Genomic DNA, 20822 nt, shown 5'->3' on the forward strand with positions numbered 1-20822 from the left:
GCCAGTTGCTTAGCGCAGTTCAAGTTGCTTAGTGCGCTGGAAGCGGCATTTCAGGCAGTCCAACATCTGGCTGGAACCTTCTCAGAGTATTCCAGCGCTCAAGCGAGAGTATTCCATCCTTGGAATACTCTCGCTTGAGCGCTGCCGAGAGTTCCGCTTGAGGGAAACGAGTTTGTGAAGGTGAGCAGTCTGGGTCGGTAGCGAAAGCGGAGACCTTAGCTGACCCCGCAGCTGTCTTTTTCTTTGTTAACCTCAACACATCGCGCCCCCTTCCGGGAACACTTGCTCATCTCTCCTTCGCTTAACTAGTCTCGGTTTTTCATTATCTGTGACCTTTAGGGAACCGTGGCGGGGGCGGGGAAGTCTGGTTTCCGTCCTGCTTCTTTCCTTCAACTACAAGATGGCTTCTCAAGAGGACGTATGCAATGCCATTCCTCAAAGAGGGTACGTTGATTCCACAGTGTTTTTATATGAACAACGTTCAAGTGTCAAAAGTATCAATTTCCAGGCTAGGAGCTACAAGTGACAAGGATAACAGAAATGTTCCAAAGATAAAGTGTTTATTAACTACATCCTGGGAAGTGCCTTTCCAGAGAGTGACATGAAAACTTTTGCGTGACAAAGTGCACGAAGTATCTAAATTATTTCATTGGGAATTGTCATGCAAAAGAAATAGCAAATTACCGTAGAAACAAAATAGTAAGAGCACAGCTGAATGGATAAAGATACAGATGTGAAAATATAGATGCCCTTTGCTGAAAATTCAGTTTTCCTTAGCACTAGAAACCCAGATACTCCTGAATTAGCATTATAATAAAAGTCCACACTAGCTAACCATCTGCCTTTCCTCCAATCCACGGACGTGGTCCTCAAAATAAAATTTTATCTTGTGAGAAACCTTCATTGATTACACCTGACAACACCATGACGCAGGTTCATGAGGATACTACTGAAGGCAAAAGGAAATCCCTATTTCTCTGACCCTTTCCCTAATTTCCACTTAGCACAAATAAGACTACTCAACAGTCTGATTTTAAAAATCACTGTATGGGCCGGGCGTGGTGGCTCCTGCCTGCAATCCCAGCACTTTGGGAGGCTGAGGCAGGCATATCACTTGAGGTCAGGAGTTCGAGACCAGCCTGGCCAACATGGTGAAACCCCGTCTCTACTAAAAATACAAAAATTAGCTGGGCGTGGTGGCAGGTGCCTGTAATCCTAGCTACTAGAGAGGCTGAGGCAGGAAAATTGCTTGAACCCAGGGTCAGAGGTCGCAGTGAGCCGAGATCTCGCCACTGAACTCCAGCGTGGGCAAGAGTGAGTCTCTGTCCCAAAGCATAAAATAAATAAAAACCACTGTATGGAGCAAAAGAAGGATATATACCACATGTTATCAGTAATCTCTGATTCTGCTCTGTGATTTTGTGCATTTTCCAAGTTTTTTGCATCAGGTCTGATTTTCAAGTTAAATTCTCTGAGAAACATTCTCATCAGAGGAATGTTCTATCTTAGAGAAACCCGATTGTCCTAGTGAAACTGTCGTGTTCCTACTCCCTATAATCATATTGTAATTGTTTGCTTGTTTCCCTAGTAAAGGTGAGGCAATTTTCGGGTAAGGGTTTTCTACCTCACCTCTGCCCTCCAAGTCCCCAGCATCTGCTTTGCACACAGAAATTTTTACATCTGCTGTATGATTGCATTAATATGTTCAACAATGATCCTAATGTAGGCCAGTCATTTTGGAAATGCATTGTGAAATGGAGAGGATTATTAAATACCTCACATTTTGTTCCTTGTGCCAGTTTAATGAGACACCCTCAGCAATTGCTGTTTGCCAGACCTGAAAATGAATTTTACAGTTCCAATTCCAGTTCCCTTTCTCTAACCACCCTGTTCTAAGAGTTCCCCATAACATTATGATCTTATGGACACATGAGGTAAGTATATGTATTTCAACACAGAATTTTCTAAGAATGTGTGTTGTGGTGTTAAATTTCTATGTAAGCAGCTGTCATGTGCATGATCTGCTGCAGTTTGATCATCCTGCACCTGGATCATCAAATGCTTAGCAGTCTTAGTTGACAGTCTTATTTTACCAGTCTTATTTGACAATCTGCTGTTAATGACTAACAACCAGGGGACTTTATAGGTTAAAATTTGTATTAACTTTCTCTGTTTTCAGTGTTTGAAGTAGAAAATTTGGCCAACCACTGTGGCTCACGCCTGTAATCCCAGCACTTTGGGAGACCAAGGAGGGTGGATCACCTGAGGCCAGGAGTCCGAGACCAGCCTAGCCACTGTGGCAAAACTGTCTACAAAAAAATACAAAAATTAGCTGGATGTGGTGGCCCGCACCTGTAGTCCCAGCCACTCAGGAGGCTGAGGCACGAGAATCACTTGAACCCAGGAGGCAGAGGTTGTCGTTAGCCAAGATCGCGCCACTGCACTCCAGCCTGGGCTACACAGCGAGACTGTCTCAATGAATGAATGAATGAATGAACGAATGAATGAATGAATGGAGTGAAGTAGAAAATTCTAGGGGAGGATATGTCACCTTCCATTATTACAGAAACAAATTATCCTTAAAGCAAAATGGAAATAAGCTAAGATGATATGCGGAAAATATATCGAAATAGGAACTATTGCTGTTTCTTGAGATTTGAACCTTTATAGTGTTATTAGGTGCCATATCACATCCATCTTAAAACTTAATAAAAATTTAAAACTGTGGTATATATATACAATTGAATATTACTCAGCCTTAAAAGGGAATGAAATTCTGATGCATGCTACAATATGGATAAACCTTGAAAACATGCAAGATGAAATAAACCAGACACAAAAGGACACATATTGTACAATTTCACTTATATGAAGTGCCTAGAATGGGCAAATTCACACAGATGGAGAGTAGAATAGAGTTCCCAGGAGTTGGGAGAAGGGGGGAATGAGAAGTTACTATTTAATGGGTACAGAGTTTTCGTTTGGGATGATGAAGGAATTCTGGAAATGAATGGTGAAATTTGCACAACAATGTGAATGCACTTAATGACACTACTTATACACCTAAAAATGGTTAAAGTGGTAAATTCGATGATGTATATATTTTACCACATAATACAATGGAGGATGAAAAATATTTAAAGCTAGTATGCTACAGGCACATCCGTACAAATTACAACTTTTTTTGTTTTGTTTTTTTTGAGATGGAGTCTCGCTCTGTTGCCAGGCTGGAGCGCAGTTGGCTCACTGCAACCTCTGCCTCCTGGGTTCAAGCGATTCTCCTGCCTCAGCCTCCCAAGTAGCTGGGACTATAGGTGCGTGCCACCACGCCCAGCTAATTTTTGTATTTTTAGTAGAGACAGGGTTTCACCATGTTTGCCAGGATGGTCTCAATCTCTTGACCTCATGATCTGCCCGCTTCGGCCTCTCAAAGTGCTGGGATTACAGGTGTGAGCCACCGCACCCGTCCTACTCTGTGATTCTTAATATAGTTACTTAAGCATTTCCTAGAAAGTAGTGAATCTGGCATAATGAAATATGAGGATATAAAATAATACTTTAGTTATTTGACAGTAGATCACATAGGGCTGTATGCAGGTGTTGTTCCTTTAGGCCAGGTTGGAGAAAGTAAGGTAAACTTATGCTCAATGACTGCCTGTTCTTACCTAAAATCTTTTGTGATTCAAACTACTGTTTCTGTACTTAATTCACTGGTATGACGATTATTATTAGTAAACATCACTAGTGTTCGACAGTATGATTCTCCACAGGCTTACTACACAGAAGACTGAATTTCTAAGCCCCTTAAAGTTAGGGAGTACTTTATCAATTAGTTCTGGCCAATTCATTGTGGGGTGAGTAATGAAGTACACTTACAAGAGTTGGTGCACCGTCCTCAGGCTGCATGTTTCACATAATACACCATGTTTCAGACAGTGCAGCTACAGGTTGGGAAATCCTCTGTCAGCCTGGATAACTGAGTTGCTTCATGGGAAACAGTTTCCAGGAAGATCCTCAGATCTGTAAAGGACTTTGTAACGACCATGAGATAAGCCACTGAGATTCCGGGTTCATTTGATAATACAGCATAAGACTAACCTATCTTGAGACAAATACAGACACTGGTAACAGGAGTTGAGTGCTGCTGAAACAAAGAACCTAAAATAAAAAGCATTAGCTTAGGATTGATTGGCAGAAAAAACTAATATTGGAGGCTCGAAACATGGCACTTCACATTATGTAGCAATAAAGCATTTGATATAACTTACCAATGATAATCTGGGAGGCAGATAATGTACATAATGAATTTTGAGCTAGGGGAAGAGGTTTAAAAACCAGATACTAGTGTGTGGTGGGTGTTTTGGATGCACTAGACAAGGTATTATAAGTAAATGACGAGTTGATGGGTGCTGAGGAGTTGATGGGTGCAGCACAGCAACATGGCACAAGTATACATATGTAACAAACCTGCACGTTATGCACATGTACCCTAGAACTTAAAGTATAATAATAATAATAAAAAAAAAAAGAAAAAAAAAAAGAAAGAGAAGGGCTCAGGAAAAAAGAATTGACTTATGAAAGCTGAAACAAGAGGGAATACAGGCAATCCAAAATAAACTTGAGAAAGCTTTTAAGTGACAAAGGATTATTAAAACTCAGGCTTGCAACAAATATAACTAAGGATGTAAACTTTATATCCATTTTGGAGAAATTTTCAATGGATTAATTAAAGATGTGGAACCTTCATTTTTTCCTCTTGGGAAAAAAAAAAAAGCCTGAGGGTGAAAATGTAATTAAGAGTATGTCTCTCTCAGCGGGGTGTGGTGGCTCGCATCTGTAATCCCAGCACTTTGGAGGCCGAGGCAGGTGGATCACTTGAGATCAGAAGTTCAAGACCAGCCTGGCCAACATGGTGAAATATCGTCTCTGCTAAAAATACAAAAACTAGCCTGGCATGGTCGCCGGCGCTTGTAATCCCGGATATTCGGGAACTTGAGGCAGGAGAATTGCTTGAACCCGGGAGGCAGATGTTGCGGTGAATGGAGATCACACCACTGCACTCTAGCCTGGGTGACAGAGCAAGACTGTCTCAAAACAAAGAGTATAGTATGTCTCTCTCATCAAATCTTGTAATTGTCGCAAAGTGAGGTGTGGGGGCAGGAAAGCAAAGAAATATAGCAAGCCCAAGAACTATGTGACAAAAAAACTCTGGTGTGGCTGCTGGCATATGAATCTATGGATGAAAAACCTAAAATTTTAAGAATTGTATTAAAAACACACACAAATTGTGGCCAAAACAACTTGTGGCTATTCCAAATTAAGAGAAATTACAGTCCCCAGTCATCTAAGAAATAGTCTCAATAAAAGCTTTGTAACTCCCAAAGTTGGCATATATATATTCCTCAGTAGCTGTTCAGATGTAGCCATGAAGATTTAAGAAACAAAAAAAAAACTTTCCCAGAGGATGGAGTCTAGAGTCAGAGAACAACACACAAGGGAATTCTTCCTAGGAGATAGAAAAGGAGCCTAATCATGAATATGCCCCATACCCAGACTTAGGGATACTAACAGTATCTCCCATTCTTACCCATTCTGAATGTTTATTGCGGATACAGTTCCACCACTGTACATTAAGTATGTGGAAAACAGAACATATCCTTTTGGTTCCTGGGTCTCCAGAACAGTGGGAGCAAACATCCAAACCTGATATAGCACTTCCAGAGAGCCTGGTCTTGGAGGATAAAACTTTTACCTTGATGGGACTTTTGGGCCCTGTCCCTTAAGAGTCACTGTGTACAAAGGAAAAAAAAAAAACCTATTTGGTGACCGAGGGGTGGATTGTGGTAGAGACTTCTGTCAAATTCACATATCTCATTCTCCTTTTCCTATAAGCCCATGGGAGACTCTTTCCTACCCATCTTTCCTTGCAATTAGGCAGGGTCATATGATTACTGCTGGCCAATGGGTTGTCAGAGACACATCCAAGATGAGTAATTGCTGGGGCAAGATCTTTTAATGCTGTATTCTTCTGCCACAATGGGGAGACCTCATATTGAAATGGTACAGCCACAGACTGAATCAGTTTGGATTACGAGTATCACCAGTTGCGAGGACAGTTGCCTTTGCAGACTGTGCAGACTCACAGTGAACTTTGGATGCACCAGAAGTAACTTTTGTGTTAAGCCACTGGGATTTGGGGTTGTACTGCAGCACAGCTCAGCCTATCCTAATACATATGGGAATGCAAACATCTCAGATATTTCTTCTTGGGTGCAATTTAAAATATGTATGAAATGGCTTTAGAAGTGTCCATGAACCTTCGAAATTACATGCAAAAATTAGGGAGATACATTTTTCTGGGAACATACAGATGTTAAGACTTCCCTTCTCAGTCTCTATATTGCCAGAAGAGAGGGCCCCAGAATTAAAACCCCATTCTTCCTACAACACTCAGCTTTCTCTTCGGGGAATATCAGTACTAATATCACCATGCCTTTTATCTCTAGGATATCTTCATCCCCTGTATCTTAATTTCCACATGGCTTCATAGGGAGTCCATATTGCTTGATTTTTCTCCATATCATTACTATTAACATAAATTTTCCTTACATTCTTAGAATGTGTATTTCCTCACCTCTTAGATTTCTGGCTCTTATGTTGACTGCTGTATCCCTAGTACCTACCACACAACAGGTATCCAACAAATACTTTTTTTTTTTTTTTTGAGACAGTCTCTGTCACCCAGGCCGGAGTGCAGTGGTACGACCTTGGCTCACTGCAACCTCTGCCTCTTGGGTTCAAGCAATTCTCCTGCCTCAGCCTCCCAAGTAGCTGGGATTACAGGCATGTGCCACCATGCCTAGCTAATTTTTGTATTTTTAGTAGAGACGGGGTTTCACCATGTTGGCCAGGCTGGTCTCGAACTCCTGGTCTCAGGTGATCCACCCACCTTGGCCACCCAAAGTGCTGGGATTACAGGCATGAGCCATCGTGCCTGGCCTAACAAATACTTACTAAATGACTAAACAAACAAAAGATGGTCTTTAACTTTCATCATAATCTCAGAGAGCTTCATTACCTGAAAGAAGTTTAGACACAAATGGGTAGGCAAAATATTTCTTAATTGCTGGTGCAGGACCTTACCCTTTTAAATAATTATCCTGTCTAAGTAACCTTTTAAGAAACCCCTGAAAGGAAGATGATCATCCTTGGTAGATACTGAAATCTGAGTGAAAGTGGCCCATAAGATATTTTGTTTTGAAATAAAGAATTTCTAAAATATGTAGGATATTTTGAATATAGCTGAGAAAGCTGCTATGAACTGAAGGTTTATGTCCCCTACAACATTCACAAATCCCCAGTGTGATAGTATTTGGAGATAGGGCCTTTGAGAAGTGATTAGGTCAGGAGGATGGAACCCTCGTGAATGGGCTGCATGAAAGAGGACCCACAGAGATGCCTTGTACTTTTCCCATGTGAGGACACAGCAAGAAGGTGCTGTCTTTATGAAGCGAAGTGGGCCCTCATCAGACCCCAAGTCTACTGGCACCTTTATCTTAAACTTCCCAGCCTCCAGAACGGTGAGAAGTGAATTTCTGTTAATACACACCTAGTTTATGGTATTTTTTTATAGCAGCCTGAGTGGACTAAGACATAAGCAAATGCATTGTTGATAGATAAAGCATTCTGTCAATAACACAAACTGCGAAAATTCCAGGACCAATCTTGTAACATAAAATAAATAAGAATATTTATTATGCATGTTTTATACAGTAACATCAAAATAATGCTCAATAAGTTACACAGCTATTTTCTAGAAACATGGCAAAAGAAAAAACAGTAGGAATAACAGTATAAATTTATTACTCAAAATTGAAAATATAGTCATCTTTTAAACAGATTTGAATTCATGATTTCTACATAAACAAAAACATCATAAATATCTAGAAATAGTATTTTTTTTAACAATGTACTAGATACTATCTAAAGGCTCAATTTTATTGCACATATTTGATTTAGGCTTATTTGATCAATACATGCAGAAAAATAAATTACAAACATGAATTTTTTAAAAGGAATCAGCATGTTATTTTGTACTGCAAAAATTAGATGAGGGTTGATACATTTCACAGCTTAATCTTCAGAAAATTTTATTCTGCTATTGCATAAAATCACTGATTAAAATCATCACACATGGAAGCTAAGAACTATTAAATATAGTAAAATAGCTCTATTGGTACATTTAAAATAGGAGAATAAGCATCAACTATTCTTTGAGTTGATACCAACTGTCTTCTTTTTATTTTTGAGGCAGGGTCTCACCCTGTCACCAGGCAGTAGTGCAGTGGCGTGATCATGGCTCACTGCACCTTGTCCTCCTGGGCTCAAGCGATGTTCCCCACTCAGCCTCCCAACAGCATGAGCCACCATGCCTTTCTAATAAATTGATACCAACTATCACTCTTCTCAGCTACCTAAAAAGGTGGTCTTCACAAGTTTTAAAAGCATTAAATGATACAGTATTGGCAAACAATTTTTTTTTTTTTATATTTGGAAAAAAATGGGAAGCTGGGGTAAACCAGTTTCTAAATAAAGCTAGTGAAACTTGTTTTACTTTAATTCATTCCAACACTATGGTAGTTATGTCGATGATATGTAAACATTCTTATTTATTTATACTGTTTCCTGAAGTGATCCAGAAACTATTGTTGTTATTATTAGTAGCCTCGCAATTTACTGTCCCTGCAAATGTGCTTTGGAAATATTCAAAATAAAAACAAAAATTTTAATGTAGACCCATGTGTAATTTAACATGCTTTCTCTGTTACAAAAGCTATATTTAGCAAATTCTTAAGTATTAAAACTTGAATTTATTCCATTTTTCAGAAGACAAGGAAAAAGCACTCAAACTCTAGGCCATAAAAAAATTTCATAATTAGCTCATTTAACATGAATAAAATGAAAATAAAAATATCTTACTTGCATGTTACTTCTGGAATAATGTCAAAAATATACGTAGATCTTTCCATTTTAAATGATGTTAAAATAGCGTCAGCACTGTGACTGACATAGCAAGTATGGCCATCTATCCAAATATTTATCTTTGAAACAAGAAACAAGTGACCATCTGATGAAAAGTGCATGCCTCTTAAAAGTATGTTTTCTGTAAGAAAAATTAGGTGACCTATATTTACATTTGGGCAGTTGTGGGGGGAGGTGAAAACTGCTCTTACCAAGATAGCTGACTTGAATAAAGACATTCAATATTTTTCAAAAAATTCACTGCTCTGTTACTGAGATCTCCAATGATAACGGATTACAGTTAAATGGAAAATGCTGTAAAATACCTTTTACAGAACACAGCTTGACTTTGCAGATTAACTTAAAGATACATTTCTTGATTATTTCACTGTTAAAAATCAAGAAAAACACTACTATTAACATTTCAACATCTTAAAAATAGAATTTATGCAATGACATTTTTAAGCTTTGCATTTTGTGTACTATTACCATCTTTAATCAGTTATGTTCATCCATATATCAAAAGGCAGCACTGGTAACCTTGATAACATTATATATGCTTATGTGTTTAAGACAGTCAGTCTTGATTAAATATTTCCATACATTATCTGCAGCCACTATCCTTCTTTCCCAGGAGGAGAATGAAGTGGGACTAGGCATTTACCCGGCACTTGCCTGCACTGTCATTCACTGGCACTAATGATTAGGATGCTTGAACCATGCAGTTTTGTTTCTATTTCAACAATATGACACTGAAGTAGCCATTATTTTTTGATATTTAAGCCTAAGTAATAGTAATATTCTTCATGCCAAGTTTTGACAGCTAAATAATTTGTATTTTAGAGGGAAAAAATGATATTTTTGCTATTATTTATTTAAAAAATAAAAAATGCCAGCTTAATGTCCCATTAAAATGAAAGCTAAATTCACCTCAACTTGTTAATGATGCTTGCTGAAGACAAAAATAGTAATTTCAAAACCCCAAAACTGTGTTTAGTATTTACGAGAAGTAAAAAAAGTATTACATTTCTCTGTTAATATAATTCTCTATCATTTACAAATATAATTTGGCAATTTATATTTCAAAGCTATCCTATGGTCCTATATGTATTATCAACTTCTAATTGCCAATTCTAAATTTTATAATCATCTATATTTGGCCTTGGCCAACCACTTGCAAGTTATCCTTAACTCCACCAGGAAGAGGGTGCAAGAGATATGTTTATGAAATGCCTCAACATATTTCTAGTTTTTCAAAACCTCAAAGTAATAGGCTAATCAACAGATTATTTGTAAACCCAAACTACTGCAATTACAGTGATACCCTTTTATATGGTTGAATTGTATAAAATATGACAAGGAAACTACACTATATTAGGTGTTACTTCATGAAATTATGTGTTATAGCAGTTTCCTAAATGGTAGTACACATATACCACTGGATGGCCCTGAGATGATTTTAAGTGGTACATGGATAAACAATTTTTCTTTAATAGTTTTAATATTTGTTATAAAAAATATAAAAGCACATAAAACATGGAATATGATTGCTCAAAACAAGACTAAGGTTAAAAAAGGCTAAAAATATTTAAAAAAAAATAACCATGATACAGAATATGTGAGAGTTCAGGAAGGTGGTATTACATTTAGGAAACACTGCCTTAAGGAATGATTTGACTTAGCCAGCATCATTTCTGAATGCTTGTAATAATGAGCCACATCATAAAGGGGTTTCCTTTCCTACTATAAATTCTGGGAGGTTTTTGTAACCCAGAATAAATACCTGGAAACAAAATTCACATTTATTTTAAGACTATGAATTTTAAAGCATTGAGTAAATTTACTTTAAAAGGGTTCACCAAAATGTTGGAAAAGTTCAGGACTCTTTGATGAACATGCTTTTCCTACAGAAGAGGGAAGACTACAAAGGCACGTTATATATTATAGTTATCACTGCAGCATTCAAAAACAAATGACCTAAATAATCATTACCATTAATAGTTATAATACTCTTTCATAGAAAAGAAGGTAGGCTTGTGCACTAAGTGCTCTTGATTCTGGAACCACCTGTACGTAAGTGTCACTAACATGGACCCACTGGCCTGCTGATTCACTATCAGCCTCTTTCAAACCTAGCAAAACAAGAAGAAGTGCAATTTTAAAGTAAGTATGCTTTAGGTTCTTACTCTAAATTACAAACAATAACATATTCATTACAAACTCTATCTAATGCCAAATTTTACCTAAGAAGTCTGTTTTTTCTTGGGTTAAGCATTTTCCAAAAATAACGAATTTTTTTTTTTAAATTATACTTTAAGTTCTGGGATACCTGTGCAGAACGTGCAGGTTTGTTACATAGGTATACATGTGCCATGGTGGTTTGCTGCACCCATCAACCTGTTATCCACATTAGGTATTTCTCCTAATGCTATCCCTCCCCTACCCCAACCCCCGACAGGCCCCAGTGTGTGATATTCCGCTCCCTGTGTCCATGTGTTCTCATTAGAACAAATTCTTTCAAAGCATTAATATTATAGGGATAATTAATAATGCTGTCTGGCCCAGTGCAGTGGCTCATGCCTATAATCCCAGCACTTTGGGAGGCTGAGGTGGGTGGATCACTTGAGGTCAGGAGTTTGAGACCAACCCAGCCAACATGGTGAAACCCCGTCTCTAATTTAAAAAAAAAAAAAAAAAACAGACATGAGCCAGGTGTGGTGGCAGGTGCCTGGAGTCCCAGGTACTCTGGAGGCTGAAGCAGGAGAATCGCTTGAACCTGGAAGGCAGAGGTTGCAGTGAGCCGAGATCGTGCCACTGCAATCCAGCCTGGGTGACAGAGTGAGACCTCATTTCAAAAACAAAACAAAAAAAGCAAAGTTAGTTGGATGACCCATAAACAAAGCCAGCAAATTTTCAACTCCAACTCTTCTGACAATCTGGTATGGCTTCAAAAACTTTTGGTATTGTTAGATAAAATGCTACTCCACTATAATACACAATGACTCAGTACCTTAAAATACCATGTCATCTCATATGACCTAGAAGGGTACAGTCTTCATAATATTTGAGATTCTCTAAGCACTTGTAACAAGAGGGAATTCTCACTTAAGGTGAATCCAATTGAGGCTGGGCATGGTGGTTCACACCTGTAATGCCAGTATTTTAGGAGGCCGAGGCGGGCAAATCACTTGAGGTCAGGAATTTGAGGCCAGCCTGACCAACACTGCGAAAACCCGTCTCTACTAAAAATACAAAAAGTTAGTCAGGCGTGGTAGCATGCACCTGTAACCTCAGCTACTCGGGAAGCTGAGGAGTAAGAATCACTTGAACCCAGGAGGCAGAGGTTGTAGTGAGCCAAGATTGTGCCACTGCACTCCAGCTTGTGTGACTAAGTGAGACTCTATCTAAATAAATAAATAAATAAAATAAAATAAAGCAAGCAAGCAAATCCACTAGAGGCATCTATGAAATAATAACTTAGCTCTCCCAGAAAAGGAAGCACACATTCATTTTTAAAAATAAACTTAGGATGGCATACCAGGCACACTTTTCTTTTTAGTGGCATGTTCCGATAATTTCCTGGAGGGTGTTCTCACTTTCACATAAGCAGTGTAGTGGCCTTCTCTCATCGAGCCACTATGTTCCACTATGCCATAGAGACCGTAGAGAACTTTATCTCCCATGCTTGCATTCTTTTAAACAAAGAAAAAACCCAAATTAGTAATATCTGTTAAATACTGTTGTAAGGAAAAGTAAGTAAATGTATATCTGCCTAACATAAGAAAAATGCATAGTAAAAGTGAGATAGTTTCCATACCTATTAGGCTGGCAAAATTGAAAAACCTTAACAAGGTTCTCTGTTGGCTGATTTGTGGGGAAAAAGCACTCACACATATTGCATATGGGAATGCAAAGGGTACAATCCCTATGCAGGGATATTTCTTTTTTTTCTCTCTTTTTTGAGACAGAGTCTTGCTCTGTCACCCAGGCTGGAGTGCAATGGCATGATCTTGGCTCACTGCAACCTCCGCCATCCCAAGCGATTCTCCTGCCTCACCTTCCCAAGTAGCTGGGATTACAGGCATCTGTTACCACGCCCAGCTAATTTTTATATTTTCAGTAGAAACAGGGTTTCACTTTGTTGGACAGGCTGGTCTCAAACTCTTGACCTCAGGTGATTCACGTGCCTTGGCCTCCCAAAGCGCTGGGATTACAGGCGTAAGCCACTGTGCCTGACCTATGCAGGGATATTTGATGTTATCAGGCTGAGTTGTATATGTATTACTCTTGGATTCATTAATCCTTTTTCTAGGATTTGATCCCACAAATACATGAGCAAAATGTTAAAAGACATGTACCACACTATTAATTGCAGGATTATCTGTAATATCAAAACACTGGAATTAAAATGTCTGTAAATTGGGGACTGGTTGAATAAACTATGATGTATCCACACAATAGAGTATTATGCTTCTTGAAAAATGGAGTGCAGACGATCTCTAAATGCTGCTATGGAATAAGCTCTAGGATGTAATGTTAAGAGTAAGGCAGAAAAAAGGATACACAGTGTCAGCTACCATTATTTAAGAGGGTAGATGAAAATATACATGCCTATCTGCTTATATTTAAATAATAAAAGAATAAGCCATAATTTTTTAAATGGTTACCTACAGGGAGAAGGAGCAAACAGGTAGAATGACGTGGCGAAAAGCCAGACATCTTTGAATTTACCTTATTTACGTACATTTGACTTTGGACCTATATAAATATTTTATGTAATTAAACAAAATTAAATTTTAAAAGAAATTCCAAAAAGTGAAAATTAAAAATCGCACAAATGAACAACAGATCCAGTACTTATCTGGATACTAATTCATTTTAAAAATCACATTTATGAGACAATTGAAAATATGAACACTAGGTGATATGACAGAATTATTAAATGATACTGTGGTTATGTTAAAAAGTGGAGAGGCAGCAATTCTTATCTTTTAGAGATACATAGTGAAATATTTATGGGTGAAATTATTTCTGATGTTTGCTTCAAAATAAGAAGAAGAAAGTGAATTAGTGTGTGGATAGGGCGGGACTGGCCATGGATGTAAGGGTTTAGGGCTGGGTGCTGGAAGTTCATGGTACTATTCTATTTGCTTTTGTGTATATTGGAAATTCTCCGTAATAGGTACTTTTTAAAAATATGTTTTTATAAATTTAACACAGAGCTTGTTAAATTTCATTATTATTTACCACATTATCAAATTCTAGGAATACTGAGTATTAATAATCGACAGATAGTGCTGGTATTCCACAGCAGATACACTGTAATTCAACCAAAAATTACATTTAAGATATTTTTGTTTTAACTATCATGTACTGAAAGTATTAAGTTCAATAGGCATTCTATTACATACCACAAAATCTAGACTTCTAGCCAGTAATCATGAACAGGACAATATGTTACCCCATAACTGCTTCCCTCAAGGAAGACAAAGTCATCTACTTCATCTACACAATTCTTACATGTAAAATAAGCAATGATAAACTAGTCTGCTTTCTGTACCTAATTATTACAGTAGCAGCAGTTTTGAAGTATCATACTCCACTGACAAGTACATTATTCTCAGTAGTACACATGAAGTGGCACAAAAGACAATTCACTACTATATTGATTTGCAAGATACAGAACTCCGCAAATGGTAATACTACTACTGATTAAACAGTTCACAAGGAACGAGAGGACACAAAACCTCACTTCTCTCAGCAACCATCAGCTTCAGTAGCAGTTACAAACAGCTTAGACCTTCATAACCATCATGCCTCATGCCTTACCTTTTCAATTTTCCTTTATTTTGTCTCCCACAGGACAAAAATCATATTCAGTGTATTAAATGTTCCACATATTACTGACTTAATCACTGGCTATTAAAATTCCCTTTCAGAAGAGAAGTCTTTTTTTTTTTTTTTTTAAAGAAAAAGCATTGCCTAATAATATATAGGATACTTTCAAGCATATTAATTTATAAATCAATTAAATATCTTAATATACTGTACCTTACAAGTAGCAGAACAGAATGGTGCTAAATCGAGCATAAGTGGAAAATCTACATGTCTGTTTACTTTACGAAGACTCAAGCCAGCCTTAAAAAGACCAAAACATTTTTGAAATGCAACAAACAATTAGATCTAAAGCACTGTGTTTAACTAAAACCAACAGAGAAATTGTAGCAGTTTTTTCATAGATAAAAATGTGACTAATGAATAGTCTAAAATTAATATGACTAAATTAAAAATTAGGTTTCATAAATTGTTACTGCAAAGATTCATTTATGTGGGGATTTTTACCACAAACAATAGGGGGAATAGTTACTTTCACTGTGGCTTTTCAACGCTTATGGAAAAATAAATTCAATATAAAAGCTAAGCTACTGACACACATGCTATCATGAAAATATATTCAACTAAAGAGTAAGGAGATTGGTGTTCTAGGCCTAACTCAGTGACTGGTTGTCAACTTGATTCCAGGTATAAAAGGATGAGATTAGGTCTTTTTCAGTTCTAAAATTCAATTATATTCATTCATTAAAACAAACAAACAACCTGAACATTCAAAACATTATACCAGTAAAAGTAAATGCTATATATTACATAAATAAAATTGTACTTTTATGTTCTTAAATATGCTATCTTTTTCTAATTTTCAGAGGTAAACCTTAAAAAGTGTATGCTTTGCATTATGTAATGGTAATAAAAACTAGCTAATAAAATACCAAAGGTATTGAGGAGGCCCGTAAATAGAAATGGACTCTGTTGGAATGAGAAGATACCTAAATCCGAAATGAATGGGTAGACAAAAACTAAAAGAGGCAACCTTTCATGATGTCAATGACTGATCTTTCATTTGCATACTAATCACAATTTTACTGTAGATCTGTTGCTTTTTTATTGCTTATCTTTCTTTAAAGACAAAAAACACTTATTTTTTTGCCAAAGTGTAGCCACTTACTGATTTGTTTTTTCAAGTGATCTTTAGAAGGCTTGAAAATAGCTGACATGAAATTATGAGGTCATATCCCAGGAATATTTAATCTACATTCAATTTCTTTGCCTTTTTCATCAGGTGACCTCTATAAGCACCCAGTACCAGCACTGTCTGAGATCATTTCAGGCTTTTGTGTTCTCCTCAGTCAGTACTTTGCTGTTGAGAAATTACCCCATCATACGAGAGACTGTGTGAAGGACTTTAATATAAGACGAATCTTTTTTTAGGTGGTAATTTTTGGAAAATATCTAGACTTATATTTGCATCTACAGTCTCCTGCCTTTTTCCCTTTAATAGAATGATATACTGCATTTTCCATATTAAAATATAAATCTGATGTCCTGCACATTGGACATTTAAGCTAGGCCTTACGTCTGGCATAACTTGAGTGAGACACACAAACATTTTTATGTATATCTCTATTTCCTTGTGGTAGGTTCTTACTTAGTCAAGAGTCATTAGCTTTGTTCAAAAATTGTTTTGTTTAAAACATTACTCGGCTGGGCACAGTGGCTCATGCCTGTAATCCAAGCACTTTGGGAGGCTGAGGTGGGTGAATCACCTGAGGTCAGGAGTTCAAGACCAGCCTGACCGACATGGTGAAACCCTGTCTCTACTAAAAATACAAAAATTAGCCAGGCGTGGTGGTGGGTGCCTGTAATCTCAGTTACTCAGGAGGCTGAGGCAGGAGAATCACTTGAACCCAGGAGGTGGAGGTTGCAGTGAGCTGAGATCACGCCATTGCACTCCAGTCTGGGCGACAAAAGCGAAATTCCATCTCAAAAAAAAAAAATTACTCAATGTTCTTCATATTCATTACTAAATTGCTTTCTAGTAGGTGTTACCAACTTACACTCCCAATGCTGGTAAATGAAAATGTATCTTAGGTCATCCTTATTAACACTACTATATCTTTGCTAATTTGGACAGGTTGAAAAAAGAACCTGCCTTTTTTTTTTGCCTTTCTTTTGCTGGGAAGGATGGACCTTTTTTATACTTGCCTGAACTTTGTACTTCCAGAACTGTCAGTTGATATTCTTTTCCCATTTTACTATTAGGGTCTGATATTTTTCTTATTGATCTTTAAGACTCTTTATATACTTACAACGTTAAAAATTTGGCATTTTTATGACAAAGATCTCTATCCAGTTTCAGATTTGCATTTAAGTGTTGTGGATGTTTCTGATATACAGCCCTAAAGCTACCATAGAGAAGGCTTTCAGGGATGTCAATGAACTAGAAACACAGGCATTGCTTAGGGACTCTGCTCCCTATAATGCCCAAACCCTGGGAATAAGAATGTGGCTTTGCTGACATTATATTTAGCTTGAGAGAAAAAGGGACCTAGATGGATGTCCATAAATATTTCCCTTTAAGGGCAAGAATTATTTCTGTAAGTTGTTTCTAAACAGGGATGCAAGTACCAAATATAAAATAACTGTGGTGCATCATGAAATTAGCTTCTGCAATCTGGCATTATCCTCTCTTATTCACACAGAATCACTGCAGATGTACCCTTTCCATTAGGCGCTCTGATATGACAAGATATAATACATCTGCTTCTGTTTTTTATGCCATTTCAGTTCCATTGAGTTTCTATAACCTTGACTATGGAAGAATCCAGAACTTAATCTGTGGACAGGGATGGCAGAATGGAGAAAAATCTCTTCTCGCACATCTGGATTCCACCTAAAATGTTGCAAATATGTAAACTATCAATAGTTTTCCTTGAGATTTCCTTATTAGCTTTTATATTTAGAAAGTCTTTCACACAGAGGTCAAGTTAAATATTCATTTAAGGGCCAGGTGCAGTGGCTCACGCCTAAAATCCCAGCACTTTGGGAGGCCAAGGTGGATCACCTGAGGTCAGGAGTTCAAGACCAGCCTGGCCGACATGGTGAAACCCCATCTCTACTAAAAATACAAAAATCAACTAGGTGTGGTGGTGCACACCTGTAATCCCAGCTACTCGGGAGGCTGAGGCAGGAGAATCGCTTGAACCCAGGAGTCTGAGGTTGCAGGGAGCTGAGAATGTGCCACTGTACTCCAGCCTGGCAACAGAGGGAGATTCCCTCCCCCACCCCCACCCCCAAAAAATCATTTAAGTTTTCTCCTTGTTTTCTTGATAATTTGTTTTATACAATTAAAATTTTTATTTGAAAATTGTATGGGCCGGGCATGGTGGCTCACGCCTGTAATCCCAGCACTTTGGGAGGCCCAGGCAGGTGGATCACTTGAGGTTAGGAGTTCGAAACCAGCCTGGCCAACATGGTGAAATCCCATCTCTACTAAAAATACAGAAATTAGCCAGTGTGGTAGTAGGCACTTGTAATTCCAGCTATTTGGGAGGCTGAGGCAGGAGAGTTGCTTGAACCCAGGAAGTAGAGGTTGCAGTGAACTGAGATTGAGCCACTGCACTCTAGCCTGGGCGACAGAGCAAGACTTTTGTCTCCATCTGGTCTTGAACTCCTGACCTCAGGTGATCTGCCCACCTCGGCCTCCCAAAGACTGAGGGAGCCACCATGCCCGGCCACAAAACTTATTTTCTGTTACCACACAAACATACATGGAGATACCATTTAGGTTCCTGCTGCCTAAATTTTCAAATATTGTGAATTAAACAATTTTAATCAGGAAAGTCTCATTAACTATTATGGCTAGATGAGCAGTAAATCTCACATGACACATTTTAAAATTCAGTAAGTTACTGGTTACTGTCTAATCCTTGACAATATTCTATAGGACTTAAAGTTTTGTAAAACACATGATGAAAATTATGGTGCTACTGAAGAAACTTACCTGATGAAATCTTTTCAGATGGAGAATTAGGACAGCTGGAACAGCAGAAATGAGCAATTGCTTCCTGGCATTAGTATAAACTCCTTCTACTTTCTTTTCTACATAAAATACAATAAATTTATAAAATTCCATTTTATACATTATCTACCATATAATAAAAATTTATACAGAAGCATCATACCACATTTTAAAAAATGTTAAAGAAATTGGACTTCTGATGAAAGGGCAGTCTTTACTCCTTCCTAAAACTCTGCTAAAATGAAAGTAAAGGAATTTTTTTTTTAAGGCACACAGTTAATAAGAACAAAGAATAGGAGAGGTAACACTTGAAACAAAATTTTGGAAGGTAGAAAGCAGATGGACTAGAAGTAATTTGTGTCAATGCCCTCCAGCCAAAAATCACCAGAAGCACATGTGTAGTTGAAGAGTTTGGGTTTAAAAAGATTTCTAAATTTTTTGTCTATTTTTTGTTTGTTTGTTTGTTTGAGACAGGGTCTTGCTGTTACCCAGGCTGAAGTGCTGTGAAGTGGTCATGGCTCACTGCAGCCTTAACCTCCCAGGCACAAGCGATCCTCCCACCTCAGCCTCCCAAGTAGCTGGGACTACATGTGCATGCCACCCCAGCTGGCTAATTTTTTAAACGTTTTTTGTAGACATGGGATCTCACTATGTTCCTCAGACTGGTCTTGAAATCCTGGCTACAAGCAATCCTCGTGCCTTGGCCTCCCGAAGTGTTGGGATTACAGGTGTAAGCCACTGCGCCCAGTCCCAATTTCTAAATTCCTAAGATTTATGTTAGGATTTGAACATCGCCAACTGCATATTTAACTTGGATTAATGTAAGTAGGTATTCCTTCCTTCTCCCATTTCTTTATTACTAGCGTATTAAGCGTGTCTTTATTCTGATGCTTTGACATCTAGGGTCTGGTTAACACTGGAGGGACAACCCCTCCCGGGCTAATTCACAGAGATAGTAAACAACTTATGTATGCATGCCTTTCATATGCAAACCAATCCAGAGTCCAGAGCCCATACCCCAACAACCTCCTTCACTGGGCTCTTGCACTCTGGACCACTACCCACTTGCTGTAATCACCCTAGGACCAGGCACCTGATAACTAGAGACAGCCCCTATATCCCAGAGCCCACTAAAATTATTCAAACTAGCCGATCCTAAGCCTGCTTACCCTGCCTTACACATTCCTTCCTTTAGAAATCACACTAAAGGCTCCTGCCCATGTTTTCCCCTCACTCTCCCACCTCCTGACTGACCCTGGTGCTTCCCTATGTGATCCTGTGTAGCACGGTGGGCCCCTTCTTCTTGGGAACTACGAATAACACACTATTTCTTCAGGGGCAATTATCTCCTGATCTTTTAGCCTCACCGTACCTGAATAATAAAGTCTACATTTTAAAACGAGTAGTCACTAAGAATCAGAGTATTCTTTCCATTTATTCAAGGATAAAGATGAAGTGAAAATTTCTTATTCTCCCCCTTTCTCCACTTCTCTCTGACCAACTAATCTTGGTAATTATAGTGCTAGCTTTATGACATGCTACTATTTAAAATCTTCAAAATTTATCTTACATTGAGTTTACAACAAATTGATAGGATCTGTGAAACACATTAGCCTCATCATTAATCTTACTAGTGATACGATTTGAAGTTTTAGGGAGGCCGGGCATGGTGGCTCACGCCTGTAATCTCAGCACTTTGGGAGGCCAAGGCGGGTGGATCATGAGGTCAGGCATTCAAGACCAGCCTGGCCAAGATGGTGAAACCTCATCTCTACTAAAAATACAAAAATTAGCTGGGCATGGTAGTGGGCGCCTGTAATCCCAGCTACTCAGGAGGCTGAGGCAGAATAATCCCTTGAACTCAGGAGGTGGAGGTTGCAGTGAGCCAAGATCGCGCCACTGCACTCCAGCCTGGGCAACAGAGTGAGATTCCATCTTAAAAAAA

The 20822-nt window shown here is 38.2% G+C and overlaps 1 protein-coding gene across 2 annotated transcripts in view; it reads right to left on the minus strand.

Annotated features, from left to right (window-relative positions):
* Positions 1-7610: 7610 nt before the first annotated feature.
* Positions 7611-20822, minus strand: part of USP45 (ubiquitin specific peptidase 45) — a 78834-nt gene continuing 65622 nt past the window's right edge. For both annotated transcript variants that reach the window (XM_011973675.1, XM_011973674.1), the window contains 4 exons: positions 18860-18957; positions 15073-15159; positions 12560-12713; positions 7611-11153 (listed from right to left, as the gene is read on the minus strand). In XM_011973675.1, coding sequence (XP_011829065.1) covers positions 11023-11153; positions 12560-12713; positions 15073-15159; positions 18860-18957 — 470 coding nt within the window. In that variant the 3' untranslated portion in view covers positions 7611-11022. The remainder of the gene's footprint in view (positions 11154-12559; positions 12714-15072; positions 15160-18859; positions 18958-20822) is intronic.

The sequence above is a fragment of the Mandrillus leucophaeus genome, unplaced genomic scaffold (genome assembly GCF_000951045.1).
Source record: "Mandrillus leucophaeus isolate KB7577 unplaced genomic scaffold, Mleu.le_1.0 Scaffold1392, whole genome shotgun sequence".
Lineage (NCBI taxonomy): Eukaryota > Metazoa > Chordata > Mammalia > Primates > Cercopithecidae > Mandrillus > Mandrillus leucophaeus.